We start from the raw sequence: 25332 nt of genomic DNA on the forward strand, positions 1-25332 counted from the left end.
GATTGGTGGAGACCAATTAACAAAGGCCGGCATATTTAAGTGTGGAGGTGAATTTAACATTCCAGTCATCACTGTGGCTTTCCAACATTTTTTTTTTTAGTTAGAAGTCAGGAACCTCTCTTCCTAAAAATATGAGCTGAGGCTTCTAATAATAATCTGTGCACATGGAAGGAAGAACGTGTGTGTACAACATGAGGCCTGGTAAGCTCTTGGCACTCAGCTAATTAGGAAGTTTCTCAGAACTCTAACCCGCCCTCTTTAGTCATTTAGTGGGATCAAAGGTTTCATAACTGCTTGAACAAATCCTATTTCAGTACCATTAGAGCGCCAGCTGGAATCCTAGGGACTGAGATTATTGGAACTACATAAACAGCACCTAAGGAGAGTCCATGCTCTAGCTGGCATTGACGTGGCCATATTGATTTTAACCAGAGTCACAGATAAAAATAATTAGCATTAAATATACAACCCTGATGTTAAATTGTCAGCTTGATCCAGCTCCCATGGAAATCAAGATACGTTCCTAGGCTTTCCTGCCAAAATCAGTTTTTGTTCCCTTAATTCCTTTTTTCTCTTCTTAATTTTTTCAAGAAAAAAGAAACCCGTTTTCTCACTCTGAACAGTGGGGTTGACCTATTTACTATTTTTTGTGGACAATAAATTGTAGTGACAGTTGTTGAAATATATATTTCTGTGTGCCAGCATTCCTCCTCTTTCTGTGACATGCCCTTTGAGGTAATTTTTTGTCCTTAGTTTTCTTCTCACTTTGTTCTTGCTGCTGCTGCTGCTTCTTTTTTTTAAGAATCAGGGCAAACAGAGCCATCAAACTTTACGTGGCCAAATTGTTTACGTGGCCAGTTCATTACCTTCTAGCATTCTGCATATCTAATTTACATGAATGTTTTAGAAAGGATCTATACATGTTTTATGGGCAGGGTTGTGCAGATTAAGCTCACTGGATATGGAAGATTTTGTTCAGGAAATATGTTGTCCTTGGGAAATGTTTAACCCAGTAGGGAATACACAAATTATTTGTCTGAAGTATCCATAAGAAGGAATCTTTTGAAATATACATCTTGACTCCTATATTAGCACTACACACAGTTCTATGGGAGTGAAATTGCTGGATCAAATCCTGTACTGCACAGACATACAGCTAACTTGGCAGCTGAATCTATAAAAAGATCAATGGACGATACAGTGGCAGTGAATGTAAGGTCCAGAAGCCATGTTTTTACGTATAGCTCTCTTTATGGCTTGTTTAAGAAAAAATGCACTACTGTGGTGCTGGCATTTCCAGTGTTTATAAAAACCGGGCTTGCTGTTCATCTCAAGTTGTATTTACTTTTGAAGTTCATTAATTTCCCTGATAGAGGCAGGTGGCTTGGTGAAACCAGGGTCATTTGGGAAGCGCGAGTGTTCTGGGAGAATAAAAACTGGCTGCTTATTCTACAGTGAAACCTTGTTTTGTCAAATTCCTCAGCTGCTTGTGCTTTGAGCTTAGAAACCTCACTAAGCATCCGGGTGAATGCTTTATTGTTGCTAGCTATCATTCATCTCTAGCTGTGGGGTGTCGCACAGGCAGACTTCACTTAATAGTCACTTCATGTGGAAGGTTGGAGGGGGAAGAGGCAATGTGAACAGATGCACAGTGATCTGATTCTCTAAGGTCAGCCCATGCAAAATCTCCCCTGGAAAGCAGAGAATAAAACCACAGTATTCTGGAGAAAAGAAACATGTATTTCTTATCATAATACTGTTATCTGAATGGTTTATTAAATCTGGACTCCCAATTCCAAATAAAAGCATTTCAAATCAGGACTGAACTTCATGAAAAATTTGACCATTGGGGCCTGACTCTATAAAGCTTTAGAAATTCCTTAATGCAAAAGGACTGTTTGAATACATACAAAGCTAGCTCACTGTACATTAGGTAAGGTACAGTAACTGCCTTCCCCCATATGAATGTATTTGAATACAGACATGAAACCACACCAAAAAATTGTGTACTGAGAACTGTAGCAGCCTGGAGGGGAAATAAAGATGGTACAAATGTGAAGGAACACATTCCCCTCATCTCCTCCAGTAGTTGTGCCAATGAATATATCGATTCTTAAATGTCTGGGTGTAAATGTATTTTTTATTTAATTTAAAAAAAGGACTAACAGCACTGGCCTGTGCTATATTTGGTATAGGCAGGCATGAGGCAAACTTCCCCTGTGCCTCACATCTCACGTACTTATATAACTATCTATTTGACTGCTGACCTTTTCTTGAGCAGAGACTAGCGATACCAAATTGTGTGGGTCTGGGAGACACTGACAAATGGGAATTAAGATGACTCAGCTGGCTTGTGATCAAAGCAGAATTTGAACTCTGTTCTCCAGAAGTGAAAGACTCGTTCACCAACCGCCCACCACAGCCACCCACAATCCCTGTTTTATCTCTATTTATATATAAGGCAGACCACATTAATATAGCCAAGATAGAATGGAGTCCCATTTTATACCATGATTAATACAATATGATTTACCGGTAAATAGGTAAAAAGTTTGTAGAACAGAAGAGTCATTTTTGATTAAGGTCTGCTTTAGAAGATATAAAGATACAGCTCTTATATAGTGTTTTCCTTCTAAGGATTGCAAAGCACTTCACAAATATTAATTGAACCTCTCAAACTCTTGAGAAGTAGGTCAATATTATCCTTGCCACACAAATGAGGAAATTGTGACACAAAGAGACTTAATTACCGTACTTTTCCCCAAGGTTGCTAAGAAAGGCACTGGATGAGTTGGAGGTAGAACCTAAGTCTCCTAAGTATCAGTCCTCTGCTCTTGTTACTAGAGCATCCTGCCTCTACTTTTACATGCCCCAAAACCCACACTGGACTCTAATCCAGCAAAGCAATTAAGCGCATTCATTGGAACTACTCATGAGCTTAATATTAAGCATACGCTTAAGTACTGTGCTAGATCAGGCCATTTAAATTCAGGATGGGTGAAGCTTATGGAGTTGCTGTTTGCAAAACCATTTTTTCCCTGAACTCTAAAACCATGAATATTTTTCCAAGGTTGATTCAACTGAATAAGGCCAGAAGGGAATACTATGATCAGCTGGTCTGACCTCCTATATAACACTGGCTGTAGAACTTTCCCAAAATAATTTAGGAGAACATCCAAGCTTGATTTAAAAATTGTCAGGATGGAGATTCCACCACGACCATTGGTAAATTGTTCTAATGGTTGATTACTCACTGTTAAGAATATATGCCTTGTTTCCAGTCTGAATTTGTCTAGTTTCAACCTCCAGCCATTGGACCATATTATACCTTTCTCTACTAGACTGAACAACCCATTATCAAATAGTTGGTCCCATGTAGATACTTATAGACTAATCAATTCACCGCATAATCTTCTCTTAGTTAAAATAGATTGAGCTCCTTGTATTTCTCACTGTAAGGCATGTTGTCTAATCCTTTAATCATTCTTGTGACTCTTCTCTGAACTCTCTCCAATTTTTCAACATCCTTCTTGAATTGTGGACACCAAAACTGGGATCAGTGTCAAACCGAAATGCCTATAATTTCCTGGGTTGTCCCATTTCCTTTTAAAATATCGGCACAACATTAGCTTTCTTCCAATCTTCTGGAACTTCCCCAGTGTTCCAAATCTTATTGAAAATCAGCATTAATAGTCCAGTGAGCTCCTCAGCCAGCTCTTTTAACACTTAGCTGCAAATTTTCCAGACCTGTTGATTTTTAAAACTTTCTAACTTTAGTAGCTACTGATTAATATCTACCTTAGATACAAGTGGAATGGAAAGAGTGTTATCATGACTACATCTTCTGTTTTCATCTTAAATACAGAAGAAAAATATTTATTGAACACTCCAGCCTATTGTGCATTATTATTGATAATTCTACCTTTTCCCTCTGGTAATGGACCAGTACCATTATTAAGACTGTTTGTTTCTAATATACTTAAAAACCTTCTTCTCATTGTCCTTAACTCTGCTTGCCATAGATTTCTTCTTCTGTTCATTTTTCATCCCTTATCAATTTTCCACAATTCCTACCTTCTGATATATGTTCATTTCTATCAACCTCCCCTTTCTTCCATTTGTTAAATATTATTTATTCTTTATAGCTGCCTTCCCTTCCTATCTAAACCAGGGGGATGTTTTTTGTTCGTCTGTTTGTTTTTTGACCAATATAGCTTTCTGAGCACCTAGTAAACTGTTCTTAGACAATTCGCAATGATCATTCACATTTTTCTGATTAAATTCTTCCTCCCAACTGATTGATAACATGTTAATCCCTTTAACTCAATGTCCGCACTGCCAAGGGTGTCTGTATTAGAGCACAGAATGTCTGTCTGCTGAAATTCGCTTGGAACTTGCAGTACTTCTCTACCTTTTTTACTCCTCCCTCTTGCTTTCCGTGCATGGCCTCTCCCTTTTCTTTTGTTCCTTTGTCCTCCTCCTTCCTCCTCTTTATTCTCTGTCGTATCTCTCTTTCATCCTCAGTTGCCACACACCGTTCTTTCCCTTCTCCCCTTAAATCTTTGGACTTGTCTATACACAAAATTTGCACCAACTTAATGTAAATCTGTTTACAAACAAATCTACTTAAACCCTAAGCAAACCCTTTTTGAACATTCTTATATTGGTTTAAACCTCACTTGCCCCTGTAATTAGCAGGCACAAGCTAAACTGAAACAAGTCAGGCTTAAACATGTTTAAAGGTTTAGGGGCTTTTGCTGATTCTCTATTGCTTCTGGCAACTTCAGTTTTTGACCAAGGAGTAGATTAGCTTTTGACATTCCACAACCTTGTGTGTAAACATTCACTGCAGTTTAAACCTAGCTTGTATTGGTTTAGCATGAGCTTGTGATTTAGGGCTTAAGTACATGCTGAATGGAACCAAAAATATCAGTTAAAATTTCACACCCTGAGTAATTTCAGTTTAAATCTGTGTGGATACCCTTATTTTGGTATTAAAATGCCTTTATATTCATTAGTTAAGTTGATAAAGGGTCAATGTTAACTAAATGAAAAGCATTTTAGACCAAAATGAGAGTGCCACTCTTTCATGATTTCTCTGTCCTCCACCCCCACACAGTATGCACAACTCAGTTTTCTCCTTTCTCTCTTTCTTCACTTCCTTTCCCTCAGTGCTGTTGGATGTTGCCCCTGCCCAGCAGCACTGTGTTTGAAGGTGCTACCAGTTTTAAAACTGCTACTGTTGCTGAAGGTGTTGGGAAGGTGCTATTGTGCACACATGCAGGAATAAATGCAACAATTGGTATTTCTGAAGGACATTCCCACTGAGAAGATGCAAGGAGCCACAGTTAACCTAACATACAGATTAGTGGTCCAATGGAGAAAGCATCCTAGTAATCCATAATGGATTGCCATCATGTAATTGGATCATCCTACTGTAATACTATCTGAGACATTTCATAAACAAACTGCACACTGTAAATTACTTCACATTAAGTCAGCTGCACTGCAGCCTGGCAGGCATACACTTTAGAACCATAATTTCATTCATCTCCATCTTTAATTTACCTTAATGTGCTTCTGTCATTGCAGGATCTTAGCTGCCAAATATTATGTATCCATTTATTTAATTCTTATTGCACAGTAGCCAGGTTAAGGACAGTGTCGGATTTAACTCTGAATTTCCCTGCTTTTTGTGGGTAAAAGTCAGACACCCAATGTGATGTAAACATCAGTTCATTGTTTAATAAAGTACACTATATTGTATTTGGCTCCAGGGATCCATTCTACACAGATGCCAATTTTCAAAGGCTAGTTTGAAAGCCCAACACAACCACCCAGACCTCTGTTAGTGCCCTGCGGTAGTTATTTAGATGCTGATTAGTTAGTTGATCTTCATTTTTTTTTAAATGAATTCTGTCTACTGATGTAGTCCCTGATCCCACAACATGCCAAGGCACCCTCAACTCCCTTTGACCTTAGGGGGAGCTGAGACAGTGTCAATACTGCATAAAATCACATCCTGTAAAACCACTGCACTGAGCAGTTATAGGACTTTTCTTTGTTCCTTTGTTTTAGTCATTTCACAGTTTCTTTTCTTTAACTAAAGATTAGCCACTGAGACCTGAAACCACAAGCTGTCAAATTTAGCAACAGGTATCCATGAAGGTAACACAAATGCCAGCTCCAAGCAAAGGCTATATCAACACTTCAGATTTCCAAGGATTAGCCCGTTCCATGGTAAAGTAACTTTTTAGCGGTTCCTGCTAGCTCTTGCTTTAGCTCAGTTTCTGTCAGCATTTCCATTTTGTAAACTCCCATTTTAATCAGTGCTGCAAAAACTCACTATGGATTAAAATTCAGTCTAAAACTCACTGGCCTGGGAGCAGTGTCCCCCTTCTCCCGTGCTATGATTGAAATTGGTGGGAATTACGTTTCAGATGTCTTTTGGTCTGAGAAATGGTTTCAATTTTAAAACATGAATTTGAGGAATTGATTCATAACTTTGGCTATTTTAAACATTTTAACATAGCTTAAACAGAAAGTTGGCCAGGGTATTGAAGTTTATCAAGTGGATGATGTCTGTCCTTCCCTTCTCCCACCCCCAGGGCACTGTGTGGCTCCCACATACCTCTTGTCTCACATTTGTCTCCCCAACTCCTGCCCCAACTCACCCTACCCCATTCCTAACTACTCCTGTACAATAGCATGTTTGGAATCCACATGGCACAAGGTGTGAACACTTTCTTTGTTGGCTCCAAACATCCCGCTTCCACTTTAGCAGCAGAATTGCACCCATTTTGCTGCATCTGTGGAACTCCCCGTTTGTGGTGTGGGGCAGGGTTTGCCCCATATCTGATTTGCATTCACAAAAAAGGCAGTTCCTAAATGGGTCTGAAAACATCCATAAAACACCCCCCCCCCAGGCTGCTGAGGTATCACAAGCGTTCTTTAAATCGTGGCTGATCTGACATGCCACACTGTACCATGCTGCAACACGTGGGGATCATAGCTAGTAGGAGGGCTCAGCTCTCACCCAGGACATGTTTCTAGACCGCACATCTTGAAAAACAGCTACCATCTATGCAAATGTGTCTGGGCTGAATCAATTTGAGAACCTTACTCTGAGCTTCCTCCATTCTGTTGGTTTAAAGGCAGATGATTACCAGTATCTGAATACAGTCTTTTGTGGCTTGTGTTAGCAAAGGGTGGGTGCAGTTGGGATTCTCACGTCTGCAGAGGAAAAAGTCTTGCTTAGCCAGAGATATCCAGGGAGGTAAAAGTACAATATCAGTTTGCAGCAAAGGCCACATTTTCCCTGCTTAAGTAGTCCGCTTAAGCTAATTAATGAATGTGGTAGACATCCCCACTAAGCATTTCCTTACACTTCCATTTTTGCATTTCCCTACAGAACTGTGCACCTTGCTATTCACGTCATTTCCAGAATTACAAACTGTTTTGTAATTGCTTTTTTTCCTTAATGGACATTTAAATTGTTGTAATTTAATGTGGTTATTTTGTACTCATCTCCTAAAAGGAAATAGCCACATGACGAAAATACCCAAGCAACTTAAAAGTAGTAGATTGTTTTTAATTGAAATTTAGTCGGTGTATTGCAACGCCCAAAATAACATTGACATTCATAACAATTGACATCCTATGTGACAACACAGAGGATCAGCTGGCTGTGGTGCTTTTATTAAACTGAATTTGACAAGCTATTTAAGAAAGTGTGGTTATGGCCAGGAATGGCACTTGCATACTTCACTGACAGGTGATTTGGAAATACAGTATATCCGACAAACGTAAGCCTGTAAAAATGGCACCTCATTATTTTTCTTTCCTGGGCCTTATGATTCTTCTGTATCACATTTGCTTTGTTTACTGACCTACTCACCATGCTATAGCTTCAGAAAAATAAACAGCAGTCCCAGTCCTGCAATTGGATCCATGTGGGTAGATTGCAGTTTATATTCCATTTAATACCAGATGAACCTCAAAAGGTCATTTTGGGGTCATTTTGGCTAAACATAAGCATTCAAAATATCAGATGCTTCATCAAACTATCCAGACCACTTAGGACTGCAAAACTGGGCTGGATATTGTGTAGGAAGGGACTCCCTCAAACAATTTCCAACCCCCCCCTGTTTCCAATCAGGCACAGAGTAAAGCAAGAACAGTGTTTCCTCTGAGTAGGTCAGTACTTTTGCTTCAGTTTCCAGCTAGAAGCAGGAAAACAGAAGTGCTCCACAAAAAAAAAAAAAAAAATTACAAATAAAGTCAGCCAAACTTTTTCAAGTTTTGCTTTGAATTTTACATGACGGTTGAGAAGCTTCTTATATTTCAGTCCATTCACCTATGCTCTGTCCTCAAAACTACATCCATGAAAAGTCACAGACTGTAGCATCATTCACAACACCATAGAAGGCAAGAAAACAATTTTTCACTTTCTTTACTTTAGGTTGTATTTTAATGATTCTTCTTTTATTGCATAACCAGAATAATAATAGTGCTAAAATATCCTCTCAGCAAACTGCTTGTGCCATTATCAAAAATGTCTTTGTCCAACTTCAACATTTCATCACTTGCAAAAACTAATTAATTGGCTCAGCTCTTCTGTTATGCACATCACCCCTTAATTTTAGTGTATTCAACCATGTAAGTAACATCGTAGTCTGCATCTAATGAACTTGGACTAACAACATTAGACATTATATATATCCCAAGCTCTAAATATTTTGGATTTTAATATATGAGCCTAAAATATATTTCTTTTACTACCTCTTGCTTACTATTCACTCTGATTTTCTTAAATTAAAACAAAGAAAATTCACACAAAACCCCCAAAACACAGGTTTAATGGAGAGTTGAAATCTACATCCCAGTCCAGGGTTAGAAATAGCAGCCTGGACTGTCTGTTGCCACGTACGTGAGATACTGGGGCCACTGGATTTTAAGGCATAGTGGATCTATAGCCCTTCTCTGGCTCACCCCCATCCTATCTCACTGCATCCTTATGCACTGGACCATGCAGGGCTGGCACAGAGACCCTCTCAGCAGTGCCCAGCCCACCTCTAGTGTGGCCCCTCTGCAGGGTTTAAGTGCTGAGGATGACCTTGCCTGGCCCTCTGCACTACAGGTGAACTTCACCAAAAGGGAAAAAGGATGGGTTTGTGGTTAAGGCATTGGACCAGGACACACAAAATTAGGAGGTGCTCAAATACCACAGGGCTACAGGTCACACAAAGTTCCTAGACAGACAGGAATTTTCCATTACTTACCTGAACAAAAGCAAACCTCCAGACTTTTATATAAAACTACCAACAATAACAAGGATGCTCTTCTGAACTTTGCTCTCCATTGTACTTGTGCAACCCCACTGAAGTCAAGGGGGCTACATAGGTAGAAGTGACAAGACACTATGGCCCACTGTTTAAATCTTGTCACATGGAAAAGCATCTATAATCTTCAAAGGGATTTCAGTGTCGGGTACTAGCTTCTAGGGACAAGATTTAGCCCTATGTTAACATTAGCAAACAACAGGGAAGTAAAAATGCTCATGCTCAAGTTAAATGCTATCAGACTTAAGACAAATAACTCAAGAAACAATTTCCTCGGTTGCTGATGCAGCAGGAGGCTTAGTGTGAATACAGCAAATGACTCCTCTCTCTAATTATCTTTTTTTTTACCATTTAGACATTTTTACAGCAGTGAACACACACACTTTTCTACTCATTCCTGTAAGTGTGCTGCAAAAGACTTTCTTTTGAGATTGAAAATACTCTACTTTGGCGCACTAAGACTGGTGCTCCACAGAGCTAATTCTAAGGGGAGATATATTTATATAAAGATGTGTATATGTGTGCACACACGTGTGTATGCATAAATATAAAATACATTTTGCTTAACTGCTTTTATATTGTTGTGTTTCTAGCTGAAGTGAGGTGTTTGTGTGTTCCTGTCATGTGTGGTATGTATTTGACGGTTTAAGGTTTCTAAGGACTATTCTATATTTGACTGGAGAACGTAATTGTGGGTAAAACTAGCCCTAAAGTAAACACTTAATTCTGTGTTACATCTCTGAACTCATCTCCAAGGCCTAACCTTGGAGTGTAACACCATGTGGTTTCAAATTCAACCCTTTAACAACAAATTATTTATATAAGCTGTCAAACCCACACAATATAGGCAGCAGTACAAAAAGAAATTGAAGCAAGTATACCATAGTAAAAGCCATAAGACCTTCAAAACAAACTAGCCTTTCCCTTTCGGCATGCAGTCCACTGAGAGTGAATTATTCATTACAATCCAACTAAATGTCCCCCTAGTTCTGCCATTTTACCCACAAGCTTGTGGGAAATTAAAGAACAGCATGAGGCCCCCAGAGAATTATTCTGAGTTGATAACACCTGCAGAGAACAGAGGTTTCACTATGTTGTGATTACCATGTAACTGCCCTCACGTCAGCAAAAGTTATAATTGGAAGAAACTGAATATTTGCTCTGTGCTTAAGTGGTGAGGATTTTGTGTGGTTCCAATTCATGTTAAGTAGCAGAGTTATAACTGAGAATGTTTCAGAGCAACAGGTTATTTGTTTTAACAGTAAGGTTTTTTCTTTACAAAGATTACGGTCCAACTGCTCTCGCAATTTTATGAAACACACAATTAGGAACCCCAGTTCATTTTAAGCAAAATTGCCTGTAGCTGGCCTGTAACTATGAGATTTTTTTTTTTTTTTTGTAATTTCTTGTGAATTAAGACATATATTTATTTTCTTGTCTGGCTTTGCCTCACATGAATTGCTAACGTCTGATTTTTGAATTTTTGTGTGCACATTGTGTGTGTCTGACAGCTGGATGGACAGCCACTGAAAAACATTCCTAACTATAACCTTTGTTTCTTACAGATGTGTCAAAGTTGTTACAAAGTGACGTGAAAAAATTGAAAGGTAGCTCCTAAATTAACCAATTTGGATATTAAAAATAAGTCAAAAAGAAAGAGAGAGAGGTCAAGTCATCTCAAGCTATTGTTTACCTTGCTAATTTTTCTTTCTTAGTGATTTTATTTTCCATAAGCGCTGCCTCAGTTCTCAGATTGTGTTCAGTGGAAAGTGGAGAATGATTAAAGCAAAGAGGAACTCTTGTAGGAGAGTCACATTTGGTTTCAGATATATGCCTTTAGTATAACGGAACTTGCTTTAGTGAATTCCTGTTATATGCATCTTACATGAACAAAATAGCCCAGTGCCAATGGGAAATATATAAGAGAGGGAATTCGTAACTGCATAAATGTATTACACATAATATTCAGTGGCTTCTGTTGCTGCACACAACTGCAAAACAGCTTAACCCATTCTGACTGTGCCACACAGGGCTAATATAACTGCATCTCATTTCCTTGTATCAACATGGGACATATTAAACAATAACTTGCCAGACAAGGTTGAGCTTTTCAGTCTCAGATAATTCCACCTCCTTCTTGAGGGGCCATTATGAAGTGTAATAAAGTAATGAATGCCTACTGATACACTAATCTTCCTTCCCCACAAGCTTTCTACACATTCCCCTTTTCTGCTTTGTGGAAGAACACTAGAGTAACTGAGCCTCCATTAAAGTATTTACTAGTAATATACTAAAGATAAGTTTGAGTTGCAAAATACGGATTTCAGTCCCCTGTCTCCTCTGCAAAGTCTGTGGGTATTTGGCTCATGCTGGAGTTTAGTTCAGTCCTTTACAGAGATAGGGGAAAGCATGAAGTTTGGATCAGGATCCTGGGAGTGGGGGAGGGCTGGGGGATAAAACAGGTGGATTGTGTAAGTGAAAAAATCAATCTGTCAACAACTGGCAGATTATCAGCTGAATCCCTATGCTCCAGATGCACTGTTTTGAGATTGGATTTTCCAGTGTATATTTGTCCGGTGAAATATGCACCTGAAGTTCTGAACTGTGCTGTCAATCTATTTTAGAGCATTAGCTCCCTGAGGCAGTGACTTTATTATTATTAAGTAGTATCACAGTAGCACCTAGAAGTCCCAACCAAGATCAGGGTCCCATTCTGCTAGGTGCTGTAAGGGAGACAGTCCCTGTCCCTGAAGAATTTACAATCTAAATAGATTAAACAGGCAAAGGATGGGAGAAAAGAAGTATTATCCCCATTTCACAAATGGCAAAATGAGGCACAGAGAGATTAACCGCAGACCACAGTGGTGGTGATCAACACATTTAAGAGTAGCAAAAGAGGGTATCTAAAACCAAGGTCATGCTACTTGGCTTGTACCCTGCATTGTCAAACTGTCTGATAGACAAACGTCAGATGACTGTTTTTTTCAACATATCACACCAACAGAGAACTTATGTTACAAAGCAAAACAAAAAAAATCTTGAGATAAAAGGAGATGCATCCAAACCATGGGAGCTAGATCTGAATCCAGACTCCCCTGACTTCAAGGGTCATTGGACCTGTTTTCTGGTTCTGATCCATCATATAGAGATGGGCCTGAGTCTAGAAATAAGGACCTAGTCCAGGATGTGAACTTGCCCAAAGTTTGTGGAGAGCTTAAATATAGTATTCTGGTTCAGATCCATCTCCAACAAAGAAATATTTTTGGAGTTAAATTATTATGTGGAAAATGAAACACAAGAAAAAGGAAACTCTGTTTCCCTCCTAGGTTGTCCAGGGGCCAAGAAGAATGAGTTCCTGACCAGTGTTCTGGATGCACTCTCCACCGATATGGTCCACGCAGTCTCCGATCCATCATTGTCTTCCAGCAGGTGGGTTTTACTTGGGTGATTGGAAATGGATCTGTAGTGTGTGCCTTTAAAGAGTTCTGACTGCCTTTGGAAATTAAAAAACAAAACAAAAAAACTCTTTTAAACAGCAATTTTATTTCTACCTCCATGAAGTGCAAACAGATTCCATTAGAACTGTTAGGGAATATCTCCGCAAAAATATCATGGGCTGTATCCACCAGGCAGAAACTTAAAGCCTTTGTTGTTGTTGTTTTGGTGTCTGAATTCTCACCAGCAGTACAGCATCAGGTCAAATAAGTCACCCCAGTCCTGATTTTTGTTTTCTTACTAAACTTCACTTGAAGAAAGTGGGCTGTTTTCCTGCTTTCAATTTTGCCTAGTTTCTTCAAAAAAAAAAAAATAGATGTCTGCAGCTACTGTAGCTAGGATTTAAAATGCCTAAGTACTAACAATCTTCAGGCTTCTGGGTACAAGCTGCTTACCTACCTGGGGTCAGGAAGGAATTTATAGTATTGCACTAGTCAAACACATTATGGGGATTTTATGCTTTCTTTAAAAATATCCATCATGGGTCACAGCTGGAGTCAAGATACTGGACTACATAGACTGTCTGATCCAGTAAGCCATTGTGTTTTGGTGTTCTTCTCCTTTCCATGGTGATATCCTTTACCCATTTATTTCTATCTTCAGAATTTCCTTCATCTGCTTTAGACTAAATTAATGGATTAGGACCATATTTCGCTCACCAGAGGCTCTTAAGTAAACTAACCAGTCATGAGATAAGAGGGAAGGTCCTCTCATGGATCAGTAACTGGTTAAAAGATAGGAAACAAAGGGTAGGAACAAATGGTCAGTTTTCATAATGGGAAGTGGTAAATCGTGGAAATGGGAAGTGGTAAATGATTTGGAAATGAGGATTAACTCTGAAGTGGCAAAATTTGTATGCAATACAAAATTACTAAAGACAGTTAAGTCCAAAGCTGATTATGACGAGTAACAAAGGGATCTCATAAAACTGGGTGACTGGGAAACAAAATGGCAGATGAAATTCAATATTCATAAGTGCAAAGTAATCCATGTTGGGAAAAATAATCTCAACTATAAATTAAAAAGTTATACAGTCTAAATTAGGTGTTTCCACTCAAGAAAGAACTTGGAGTCATTGTGGATAGTTCCCTGAAAGCAATGTGCAGTATCAAAAAAGCTAACAAAAAGCTAGGAACCATTAGGAAAGGGATAGATGATGAAACAGAAAATATCATAATGCCACTTCGTAAATCCATGGTATGCCCACACCTTGAATGCTATGTGCAGTTCTGGTTATCCCACCTCTCAAAAATATATTAGAATTGGAAGAGGTACACAGAAGGGCAACAAATATGATTAGGGGTATGGAACAGCTTCCATAAGAGGGGCGATTAAAAAGACTGGGACAGTTCATCTTAGAAGAGTGATGAGTATGGGGTGATATGATAGAGTCTATAAAATCATGAATGGAGTGGAGAAAATGAATAGGGAAGAGTTATTTACCCCTTCACGGAACACAAAAGCTAGGGGTCACCCAATGTAATTAGTAGGCAGAAGGTTTAAAACAAACATAAGGAAATGTTTCTTCAGAGAATGCAAAGTCAACCTATTAAACTTGTTGTCAAGGGATGTTGTGAAGGCCAAAAAGATCACTGGGTTCAAAAAGGAATTAGATAACTTCATGGAGTTATATAATATTGATGGAGTATAGGTCCATCAATGGCTAGTACCCAAGAGAGTCAGGGATGCAACACCAGGCTCCTCTGGGTGCCCCTATACCTCTGATTGCCAGAAGCTGGGACTGGACTATGGGGGATGGATCATTTGACATTGCTCTGTTCTTTCCGTTCCCTCTGCAGCATCTGGCACTAACCACTGTCAGAGACAGGATACTGGGCTAGATGGATCATTGGTCTGATCCATCATGGCAGTTCTTATGTTATTGGTTATACCCTGGCTACTTCATTGACTTCAATGGGGCTTCCAAAATGTAACTGAAAGCAGACTCTGACCTTCAGCCTAGAATTTAGCATTCAGCATGTTGAAATAGCAATAAGAGTGGGAGATGCTAAAAGAATATAATGGTCAAAAGCAATAAGGTCAGTTAATTAAGCACCTCATTTGAATCTCTGCAATGGGAATTTTTAAATAAGCCATGGGAAGGAAAACAATAACTTCCATTTCTCAGTGTAGAGTTTGTAAATGAGAAGTTTCAATTCATAAATCTTAGAAGTGGCTTTTATGCCAAGTGGAACACTGTTTCCTTTCTTTTAATACAATGTAATGTCCTGCCATCCATACATCTCAGATATGTTTTTCAGGAGAGCAATCATGCTGTGACCATTCCTCTTCTCTCTGGAGAAGCCAGAGCTATTGCTAAGACACCATGGCTTCTAGCCTCTGGATTCCACAACACGCTCACTCAATATTTTTCTGTGGTAACCATGTGTCTTCTGTGATTGTATACTTAAATCACAACAGAGACAAGAATTATTAATTCCTGTACTTCCCCTTCTTTATGGCAGGAAGATATTTTAGCATCATCATCTTTCCCAGAGAAACAGGAAATTGTGCATATTTGTCTTTATTCTCATCTGCCTATCTGCATTTTCTTTCTGACGCTGGCTCTTGTCAGCGTCCTTGAATCATGATTGGTTTTGTGTGTATTTGTGTGATGGTACCCTCTAGTTGTTGCATCACAGAATATAAGGGGCCTGCTATTGTTAGCCTCTATGGCAGGAGTTCTCAAACTGGGGTTGGGACCCCTCGGGGGGTCATGAGGTTATTACCTGGGGGGTTGCGAGCTGTCAGCCTCCAGCCTAAACCCCACTTTGTATCCAGCGTTTCTAATGGTGTTGAATATATAAAAAAGTGTTTTTAATTTATAAGTGGGGGGTTGCACTCAGAGGCTTGCTATGTGAAAGGGGTCACCGATACAAAAGTTTGAGAACCACTGCTCTAAATCTTCTTTAGTTTAAGTGGCAGAGACCTGGAATTTGCAGCAGAACCAGAATTCCAGTCTCAACTCCCCAGTGGTAGGGATGTGTGATTTATAATGGTCACATATAAAATGTTTGCACCAATATGAACATTTTTACTGATTCACCATTTTAAAACTTTCAAACCACCAAAAAAATTTAAGTGTGATCACTGTATAATAATGGTGTTCATTTACAGCTCTTGTAAAAGCTGGACTCCTCAGGACTTCAAGAATTAGTCACAAATGATTTCTCAAGTCACCCTACCTCACTAAAATACCCTTATCCACCAATACTAATCTAATGATTCATAAGTAACATAAGAGGACTGTGTGATCAAATGTAAAGCTTAATGTTCTGTTTGCATTGCAGGCTTTCAGAACCTGATCCAAATCATACGCTGGAAGAGAGAGTGGTCCACTGGTATTTCAAACAACTTGATAAAAATTCCAGTGGTGACATCGGCAAAAAGGAAATCAAACCGTTCAAGAGATTCCTGCGAAAAAAGTCTAAGCCCAAAAAATGTGTGAAGAAGTTTGTAGAATACTGTGATGTGAACAATGACAAATCCTTATCAGTTCAAGAATTAATGGGTTGTCTGGGAGTAACAAAAGAAGAAGGTAAAGCAGACACAAAGAAACGCCACAGTAAGAACTTTTTCTAACTGTCCCTTTAACTAGATTTTTTGATCAGGCAGAGATTAATGTTATAGTTGATAGGCCACAGCTTTGGAAATCCTGCAAAAGGTATAAAACCGGTGATGGCAACTATGACTAGCTAATAAAGGTTTTTCAGTTCAAGTGGTAGGGTTGGTGCTTTTGTATCAGATGGCCAACAGTTCAAGTCCCAACAGAGGCAACAGCCTCACTCTCTGATCACCAAATACTACCCTGTTGAAGTTAGTATTGCATGGTAGGAAGACAAAGAGGGTAAGTTAGTACTGGATTCCACCAGAAGGTCACTCCAGTAGAACAACACGTTCTGGCTATGATGAAGACACATTTGCTTGTTCTTTGGTGTCTTGCTATGGAAGGAAGCAAACTACTTCACTTTCTAATAGCTACTCGAGCCATTTCTAGAGCTCCACTGAATGGCTCTGAAGAAAGTGTATCCATCCCTCCATTAGGCAGGCAGAATGGTTGCTGGTACACAGAGACTTTGAGAATTGATGGAGAGGGAGTCAAATAATTGAAGATCCTCGGAGCACTGAGGAAATCACCCACAGCATCCCTGAGAATGCTAGAAAGTGGGAGAGAAAGTCTCTATTGATACACTTGTTTTGTATTATAAGAGGCTGTAATTAAAATGTGAATGTAGAATAGCTGTACAGTTTGCTTAATATTTTTAAGAACATAGAAGAGGGACCCCAGTCAAAGACCAGTAAACAAAGCTATCACAAGTGTGATAAGGAAAGAGAGGAACATGCTGACTGGGAAACTTCTGTCAGAAACAAATTGTTCCCCATACAGCTTTTATTCATGACCAGATATTGTAGGTCAGAGAAAATAGGGTAACAGCAGTAGACTGCAGTCATAAAGGAAACTGGCTATTAGCAGACAAATGGATTTTGTAAAACATATCTAATCCAGTACATTTTCTGTGGGTTGAATAATAATAATACTCAGTACTTTTCACCTATACAGCAGATCTAAAAATCATTGAGCAAAGGTGCAGAAGTATCATTATCCCCACTTACAGAGGTCAAAATGGAAAGTTAACAACCTGGTTAAAGTCAACAGCCTGGTTCTCATTTACACGAAGGCTACTATACAGTCCTCTGGCTGTGTACAAAGGTGCAAATGTAACAATTTACCCATTTATGTCTACTTTAAGGCCCCATTGCACTGCCAGGCAGTGCACAGCAGTCTTAGTTTAAATGAGGACCAGGCCCTAAGGCCAGGTCTACATTACAGACCTATATCAATATAACTGTGTCGTTCAGGGTTGTGAAAAATCCACACCGCTGAGCGATGTAGTTATACTAACCTAGCCCCGTGAAGACAGTGGTATGTCAGCAGGAGAGCTTCTCCCGTCGATACAGCTATCGCCTCTCAAGCAGGTGAATTAACTATACTGACAGGAGAAGCTCTCCCAAGTGTAGGAGTATCTTCACCAAAGTGCTACAGCTGCATCAGGGCAGCTGCACCACTGTAGTGCTGTACGTAAAGACAAGCCCTAAGTGATTTGACCAAGGACACACAGCAAGTTAGTGACCGGACTGGGACTAAAACCCAGTTTTACTTACTCAGTCTCCTATACTCTGCCCAATGGACAACTCAGTGGATTTTGGTTGCTGGAAATTGAAACTGCTGACTTTCTGTCAAATCAAAAATGTCAAAGAAAATTTGACAAAAATTAAAAAAAAAAAAAGCCACTGAAATTTTTTTGCGAGGGAAAAATAAGTTCCCCACTAGCCCTAATCATGTTAAGGTGTGTTTTGGGGTTTGGTTTGTTTCATTTTTAAAAAGGTTCATCTTTAAAATTTGGGGAACGTGTCCTGACTGATGAGCCGGATTCTTCTCTCACTTACTCCAGTGTAAAGTGGGAATGACTTCACTGAAGTCAGATTTACACTGGTGTAAGAGAGGGGAATTAGGCCTGATGTGTACAGGTGATTCCATAATCTTGAATGGGTGCTACACATGCCACATGGGCACCATTTCTTCTATCAACAGATATAAAACCAGAGAATCACAATTCATACCTTGGTTCCCCTTGGCTCCAGCAGAAGGCAAGTTCCAGCAGCCATTTACAGGGTACATGTTTCTTCCCCCATTGCACCAGCTCACTCTGCTGGCCAGCATCTTGGGAGTCAAAACTAAGGTTCCATCTGCTCCACACCTCCTCTCCACCTACTCACTACCAAGGGCAGGGGGAGCTGAGACTCCATGAAGCCTGCTTTCCTCCCTGCATTCGGATTAGCGATCTGGAGATATGCTTCTGCATAGCCACTTAAGGGCAAGTGACAAAATTCCCCTTTATAAATTAAATCATAATGATCCCTGCTGGGTGGTGGGGCATACACTGTGGTGTAGTGTTCAAAAATAAAAGGAAATGCCTCCAGACAGCCATCCGTTTTCCATGCTCTTTGTTCTTGAGGGAGATTAGAATAAAAATCAGAGCAATAAATAAATTAGTTTGAGATGTCCAACATTAATTGAATACATGACAACACTCACTAAACAAATGTCAGATATTTACTGGGAAGGAATCCAGTTATTCGGCTTTCAAGTCACTCCAATAAAGAGGCAGCTTTGTTACTGAGAAGGGGAAAGAAGAAAATGCACGTTTTAGTGAGATGTTTGAAATGGAGGATATCACTTATGAACAAATATGAAGTTCTATTGCTCCTAAGAATGACATTTCATAATGGGGGCTTCCTGTTCTCTAGAATGTTCTTATTTTTGCCATAAGCAATAGAAGTGAAAATATACTGGGCAAACCAAAGGGAAAATATTTTCATGTAACCTTATTGAACTAGCCTAATGGAAGTTCATTAATCTAATCTCCATATATCTGGAACTAAATGTAACCTTATCACTAGTCATAGTATTACAGACAAGAGAAAAAGTCACCACATAATGCTGTTGTTTAAAGAACACTAAATGACTTGTCCAAGGTCACACGGAGTTGATGTTACAGTGGGATTAGTAATCAGGAGTCCCCTGCTGCTGTCACCACATTGCCTCTCTGTCAAAGTCCATCTTAACAGAAAATTAGTGATCAAGTCTGTCTTGTAGGCAAAGCAATCGTCTAGCCCCATGGAAAGTTTGTGATGCAGAGCATTTCATTAATGATTGCTCATTGCTTATAAACACCCAGAATCATGGCCCATTTCCAGCAGTTCCTGTCAGTTAAAACCAAGGATTTTACACAGGTTTTCTAGGGTCTCTGAGGAGATGCTGCCCCCCGCCCTTTGTCTGTGTTACTGGGTATTTTCATAGTGCGGCCAGTTTAGATAAGACATTCCACTGCATTTTGGTTTCATCATTGGGTCCTGTTCATGTATTCCAGTTGTGCCATTGGCATGGACAAGAAATGCAGATTTGGTCTAGATCAGGGGTGGCCAACCTGAGCCTGAGAAGGAGCCAGAATTTACCATTGTGCATTGCCAAAGATACATCAGCAGCCCCCCCATCAGCTCCTCCATGCCCCCAGTAGCACCTAACCTTCCATCCCTGTGCCTCCCGCCTGCCGTGATCAGCTGTTTTGTGGTGTGCAGGAGGCTGGGGGGGGGGACGGACAGGGGAGGAGGAAGAGCAAGGGTGAAGCAGTCTCAGGGGAAGGGGTGGAGTGGGGCTGGGGCCTGGGGTAGAGCCAGGGGTTGAGCAGTGAGCACCCTGTAGCACATTGGGAAGGTGGCGCCTGTAGCTCCAGCCCCGGAGTTGGCCCCTATGCAAGGAGCCGCGTATTAACCTCTGAAGAGCTGCATGTGGCTCCGGAGCCACAGGTTGGCCACCCCGATCTAGATGCTTCAAATGCAGCAAGCAGCATGGATACAGAATTTTGCACTGTGGTGACTTTTCTTTGATCAAATTTACATTGCTGTACACTGTAGGCAGACGGCACGGAAAAATCTCCATTCCACTTCAGCTGCATTCTCCAGCCCTTATAGAGCAACCATTGCAATATTCTGCAGTAACGTGTAGCACACTGCTGATTACAATATTACTGTAGTGGTTTTAACTGGAAAGCACTTTAGGATGTTATTTCTGTAATAGGGAAACATTGTTGATCCACTAACAATAAGAAAAATGTACTCAGTATTGCACAGAATCAACATGCAAGCCATTCTCATCACATTTTTCCCCTCTCTTCCACCAGCCCCCAAAAATAATCCTGAAAGCACTTCCTCCAACAGACAGGTGAGTACTGGAAAGGCCTCTCCATCCTGTATTTTTCAGCTGTTATAGTTTCAGCCTTAAGGCTACCCATACTCGTCATCTGACATTGTGACCCGGGTGGAAGGATTCCCCATGGAACTGTTCAGCGAACAGCCTGTTTATTCAGACCAGTTGAAATTCTCACTCATGCAGAGGGGCCACACAAAGCCTATGCACCTCTTACGCCCCATTTAGGGCTTTCTTCACTAGTGCAATGATGTGTTTTTAACCCACCTAGAGTAGCCCAGGCAGTTGTAGTTTTAACACATTTGCTGGTTGAGGTAAACCTTAGTTGGCAGTCTAGGGTTTACCTTGACCAGCTGACACGTTATAACTACAACTTGCCTTGTCTACAGTAGGATTATAATAAACGCCAAGAACACTCTTCTTTACTAGTGAAGACAAGACCAGTCAGGGTATAAAAGGGGCCTAGATCGCTATAGTTATTTATTAGAGTTAGTGTGCTTGGTGCCATACAGGACACAGTGATAGACTCCCTGCCCAGGAGACAGACATTGAACAGATAGGATGCACTGGGAAGGCCAGCGGAGGGAATTGAAGGTGACTTTTTTTGGCTTATATTTATATATAATTTTAAATTAACAATTCACTTCTGGAGGGCATCAGGGATAGAACTGCCAGTTACTTTCATATCAGGTACACCACAAGAGAGACGCCATGTAACCATTATTAATGCACACGAGACAAAAGCCAATTCATCATCTGCTTCTAAGTTACTAATGAAACTACATTATTTAAAGTAACAATCCAGGGGATTAAATAGCAGCATTAAATGAGACAGAATGATCATTGTGCTATAAAAGGGACATAATTGTGGATAATTAAACACCACTTCCTATCTATTGGAGAGCTAAATTTGTCAAAAAACAAACAAATACAGGGTGAAATTGCTATAGCATTCCCCAAAGCTAAGGCAAAGCTCTTTGATTGCTGCTAGCCAATTTGTTACTTATTTTATCTCTTGATTTGTTTAATGTTGGGTGCACACTTCCTAATGCAGGCTTTGTATTTGTTGTGGGTTTTACCAGAGCTCTCCTATACACGCCTTTGATGGAATGTAAAACGTTCTCACAACTACAGAGATGTGATAAATTTTCCTTTGTTTAAACAAATGTTCATAGTCTTAACTTTTCAAATCCTGCCCGCAAATCACTTACGCTTTAAACAGGGCAGCCTGAAAACAATGACTATGGCGGAACTCAAAAAACGTTCAAAGGGTTATTTTAATTACATAATAGCAAATATTGGCACATGAGTGTAACACTCAAAGCATAACATGCCCCCCTCCCCTTTTCCTGTAATCTGATTCTAACATGTTGCATCTATAATGAAAGAGCCCTACTGTTTCTATTTTAAAAAGAAATCTTTACATATTTTTGCTGACTCAGAATCCATTATTTTAAAAGCTGTTGGAAAGAAATGATAGCCTTGAATCTTAAAAGGTTGGCTGTGCAAGCCATCTGTTGGCAGTCACACTGTATAACAATGCAAAGCTAGAAAAGTCCCTCATATGCAAAAGGTGGCTTTCATCACAAAAACTTGCACTTGAAAGGAAGCCATTGGAAATTAAGTAATCTGGTTAGGAGCTGCTCAGAAGAAACCACCTGCCTAAAAGGGAATGATCCAATCAGCCACTTTAGAGATGGGCAATTGAACGAGAATCATCATGGGAAGGACCACATCATTTTCCTTAGTAATTCTTTTTTTAATTGGAAGAGTGAACAAAGCATTACCCCATATTCAGTAACATAGATTGTGTGAATATATAGATACAGCACATACACCAAGTCCATGTAGTCTTATGTGTGACTTTTCAATCTGAAATAAAATATTAATAGAGTTCAGAGAATTAGGTTAGTGGCCACATGCCACTTGCTTTACTCAGCTTCCTGCTACCCATCTCTCTCTCTCTCTCTCTCTCTCTCTCACACACACAAACACACACACACAGAGCAAATATTCTGGGATGTATTAACAGGGATGTAATTTGTAAGACATGGTAACTGACCTGTTCTACTCGGCACTGATGAGGCCTCAGTTGGAGTATTATGTCCAATTTTGAACAAAAAAAAATATGGATAAACTAGAGAGAGTCCAAAAGAGAGCAATAAAAATTATTGAAGGTTTAGAAACCCAGCCTATGAGGAAAGGCTAAAAAACAACTAGATATGTTTAGTCTTGGGAAAAGAAGACTGAGTGCAGACCTAATAACAATCTTCAAATATGTTAAGGGCTGTTATAATGAGGACCATGATCAATTGTTCCCCATGTCCGTCCACTGAGGGTAGGAGAAGTAGTAATTGGCTTAATCTGCAGCAAGGGAGATTTAGGTTAGATATTAGGAAAAAACTTTCCAACTGTAAAGGTAATTAAGCACTGGAGATTTGACAAACACCTGTCAAGGATTGTTTGGATATATTTGGTCCTGCCCCATCACAAAGGGCTGGACTAAGTGACCTCTTAGGTCCCTTCCAGATCTACATTTCTATGAGTCTATATCAGTTAGAGCCATATTGGGAAAATATAAAAATTGTAAGGCCATATTTTCTTTAAAAGGACACATGCAGCCCAGAGGAATGTACAGTGAAACTACAACTGGTACATAAGCCATTTGCCAGTGGTCTATTTCCTATGCGGCACACGCCATAGAAAGCATATTACAAGGTTCTGCAACTTACATAGATGGGAAGATTAATTTCCAGTTTGTAGTCCTGATTTACTACTATCTCAGAAGTCAAGTCCTCTTCCAGTGTGAAGTTCACTGATCCGTAAAGCTTAGAGAAGAAACTTAACTCCATAGCTGTCAAAAAGGCAGCTCAATATCATAGATACAAACAAATACTAGAAAACAACCAAGACAAGCTCCTAAGAAAGAAACCCAACAGCTCTCTCGTTCCCAACTCTTGCTGCACTTGCTCAGAAAGGAGTTCCGAAGAACTCTTTGCGAGAACAGCAGCCCCTTAAACATACAGTATCTATATAAGGACCCAGATTTATCCCACCACGACAGCTTTTATTATCTAGAGCATTGTGTTTCACAGAACCCAAGGATGCCATAGGTAGAAGGTTGTAAAGATGTTGCTTTTGTCAATCTATATGGACAGCAAAATAGATTGTTAACTCTTTGGGCGGTAAGGTTTGTTTTTTATGTGTGTTTGTACAACATCCAGCAAAATGGGGCCATTATCTTGATTGGGGACTATGGACAGCACTGGAATATAAATAATAAGTGTTGGTATGTGAATGAAATTACTTGCAGGCATCACTAATAATAAAACATTTTTTAAAAAATATCTTTTCAGCAAAGCTCTAAGAAGCAAGGATGAACAGCTTACATATCCAAGCCAGATCTCTTTGACATGTGGGAGATTTCCTCACCAAAAGGCAATAAAAAAAACAACCATAGTATTTGCACTTTGTACTTTAAAATGTAAATTCACCTTGTAGAAATGAGATATTTAAACAGACTGTTTTTTTAATCTGTGAAAATGTAACAGCTAGTTTTGAAAAATTATCACATACAATGTATGTGCCTTCTTTTGTCGTATGAAATCTGTACGTGTTGGAGATGTAAAAGTTTGCATTTAAACTTTTTTTAAAGCAGCTTTCTTGCAAACATTAATATAGAAACCTGCCTCTAAGTAGCTTGGTTTCAATAGTATGCCTTGTTTTTCCTTACCAATACAGTCATTTAAACATAGTTATGCTGAAAAACTGCTTAAGATCTACTGTATTTACAATTTTGTTCAAGCAATGTTGGAGATTTTATGTTTCCAAGTCCAAGGGAAGTGTGAAAATTGCTGTTGACTCATTTTTGCAGCCTCTAATTGAATGGATATTTCCCTGTTGGTGACATTTTGATTTTATTATTTTGCTTTCCAAAGATAATGCAATGAGAATGCAACCACTAAAGGATTCCAACAGCTATTCTATGGTTAGGGCTCTTGTAGAAAAATGTATTTTATCCATTTGAGGTGCCTTCCATTATAAATTTTACTAAGGTTTTTTGTTTGTTTGTTTTTGGGTGCGTGTGAGGGTGTGTGTATTGGGTGGGGGGGAGGGTATGCCCTTTTGCCTGAATTAGTCATGCAACTAACTGAAAAGCAATATGATGGATCATCATATCACTCAAATTAGCCTCTGTCAAGCCCTAGAGCATTTTCCTGCAGTAAGCATAAGGCAGCAAAGGGATATATCTGTTCAGTATTGTAAATCTAATTATGAAGAGACAAAGAAGGCTAAACAGTCTTGTCTGTCTTTTGTTTTCCCTACACTTGGCTGAGCCCCCATCCATTCCTGGGGGTGCCGCAGGGTCCATGAGAAGGTAGAGCTATCACTGAACAAATTATGAATAGTTGCCATAAGGAGGTGTAGCCAGAAATCCCCCTGCCTTAGGCATTCTCCTTGCTCTCTGGGAGAAGTTCCTACAAGTTTTCATACCTTTTCTGTCATGTTTTCCTCTCTCTCTTTTCGTTCTCTCTTTTAAAGTGCCTTAAGGGAACAGGAGCTTGCAGATGTGAACTAGCAGGGAACTTGAAAAAAGGTTCAGACCTTGAACATTTGAATTGATCAATGCAGAGATCAATGGACTGCTGGCATCTAAAAACCCTAACATGTGGGTGGGTGGGGGGGCACGTTGCCATGAGCAGCAGTTTTATTCCATGTTGTTAAAAT

At 39.6% G+C, this 25332-nt stretch overlaps 1 protein-coding gene across 1 annotated transcript in view; it reads left to right on the forward strand.

Moving 5' to 3' along the window:
- SMOC2 (SPARC related modular calcium binding 2) overlaps positions 1-24691 on the forward strand; it is a 171884-nt gene extending 147193 nt beyond the window's left edge. The window contains exons 10-13 of the mRNA XM_074948786.1: positions 12668-12770; positions 16127-16401; positions 20579-20619; positions 23961-24691. Of these exons, the coding sequence (XP_074804887.1) occupies positions 12668-12770; positions 16127-16401; positions 20579-20619; positions 23961-23984 (443 nt within the window). The 3' untranslated portion in view covers positions 23985-24691. The remainder of the gene's footprint in view (positions 1-12667; positions 12771-16126; positions 16402-20578; positions 20620-23960) is intronic.
- Positions 24692-25332: the final 641 nt, after the last annotated feature.

The sequence above is a fragment of the Natator depressus genome, chromosome 3, assembly GCF_965152275.1.
Source record: "Natator depressus isolate rNatDep1 chromosome 3, rNatDep2.hap1, whole genome shotgun sequence".
NCBI classification, from domain to species: Eukaryota; Metazoa; Chordata; order Testudines; family Cheloniidae; genus Natator; species Natator depressus.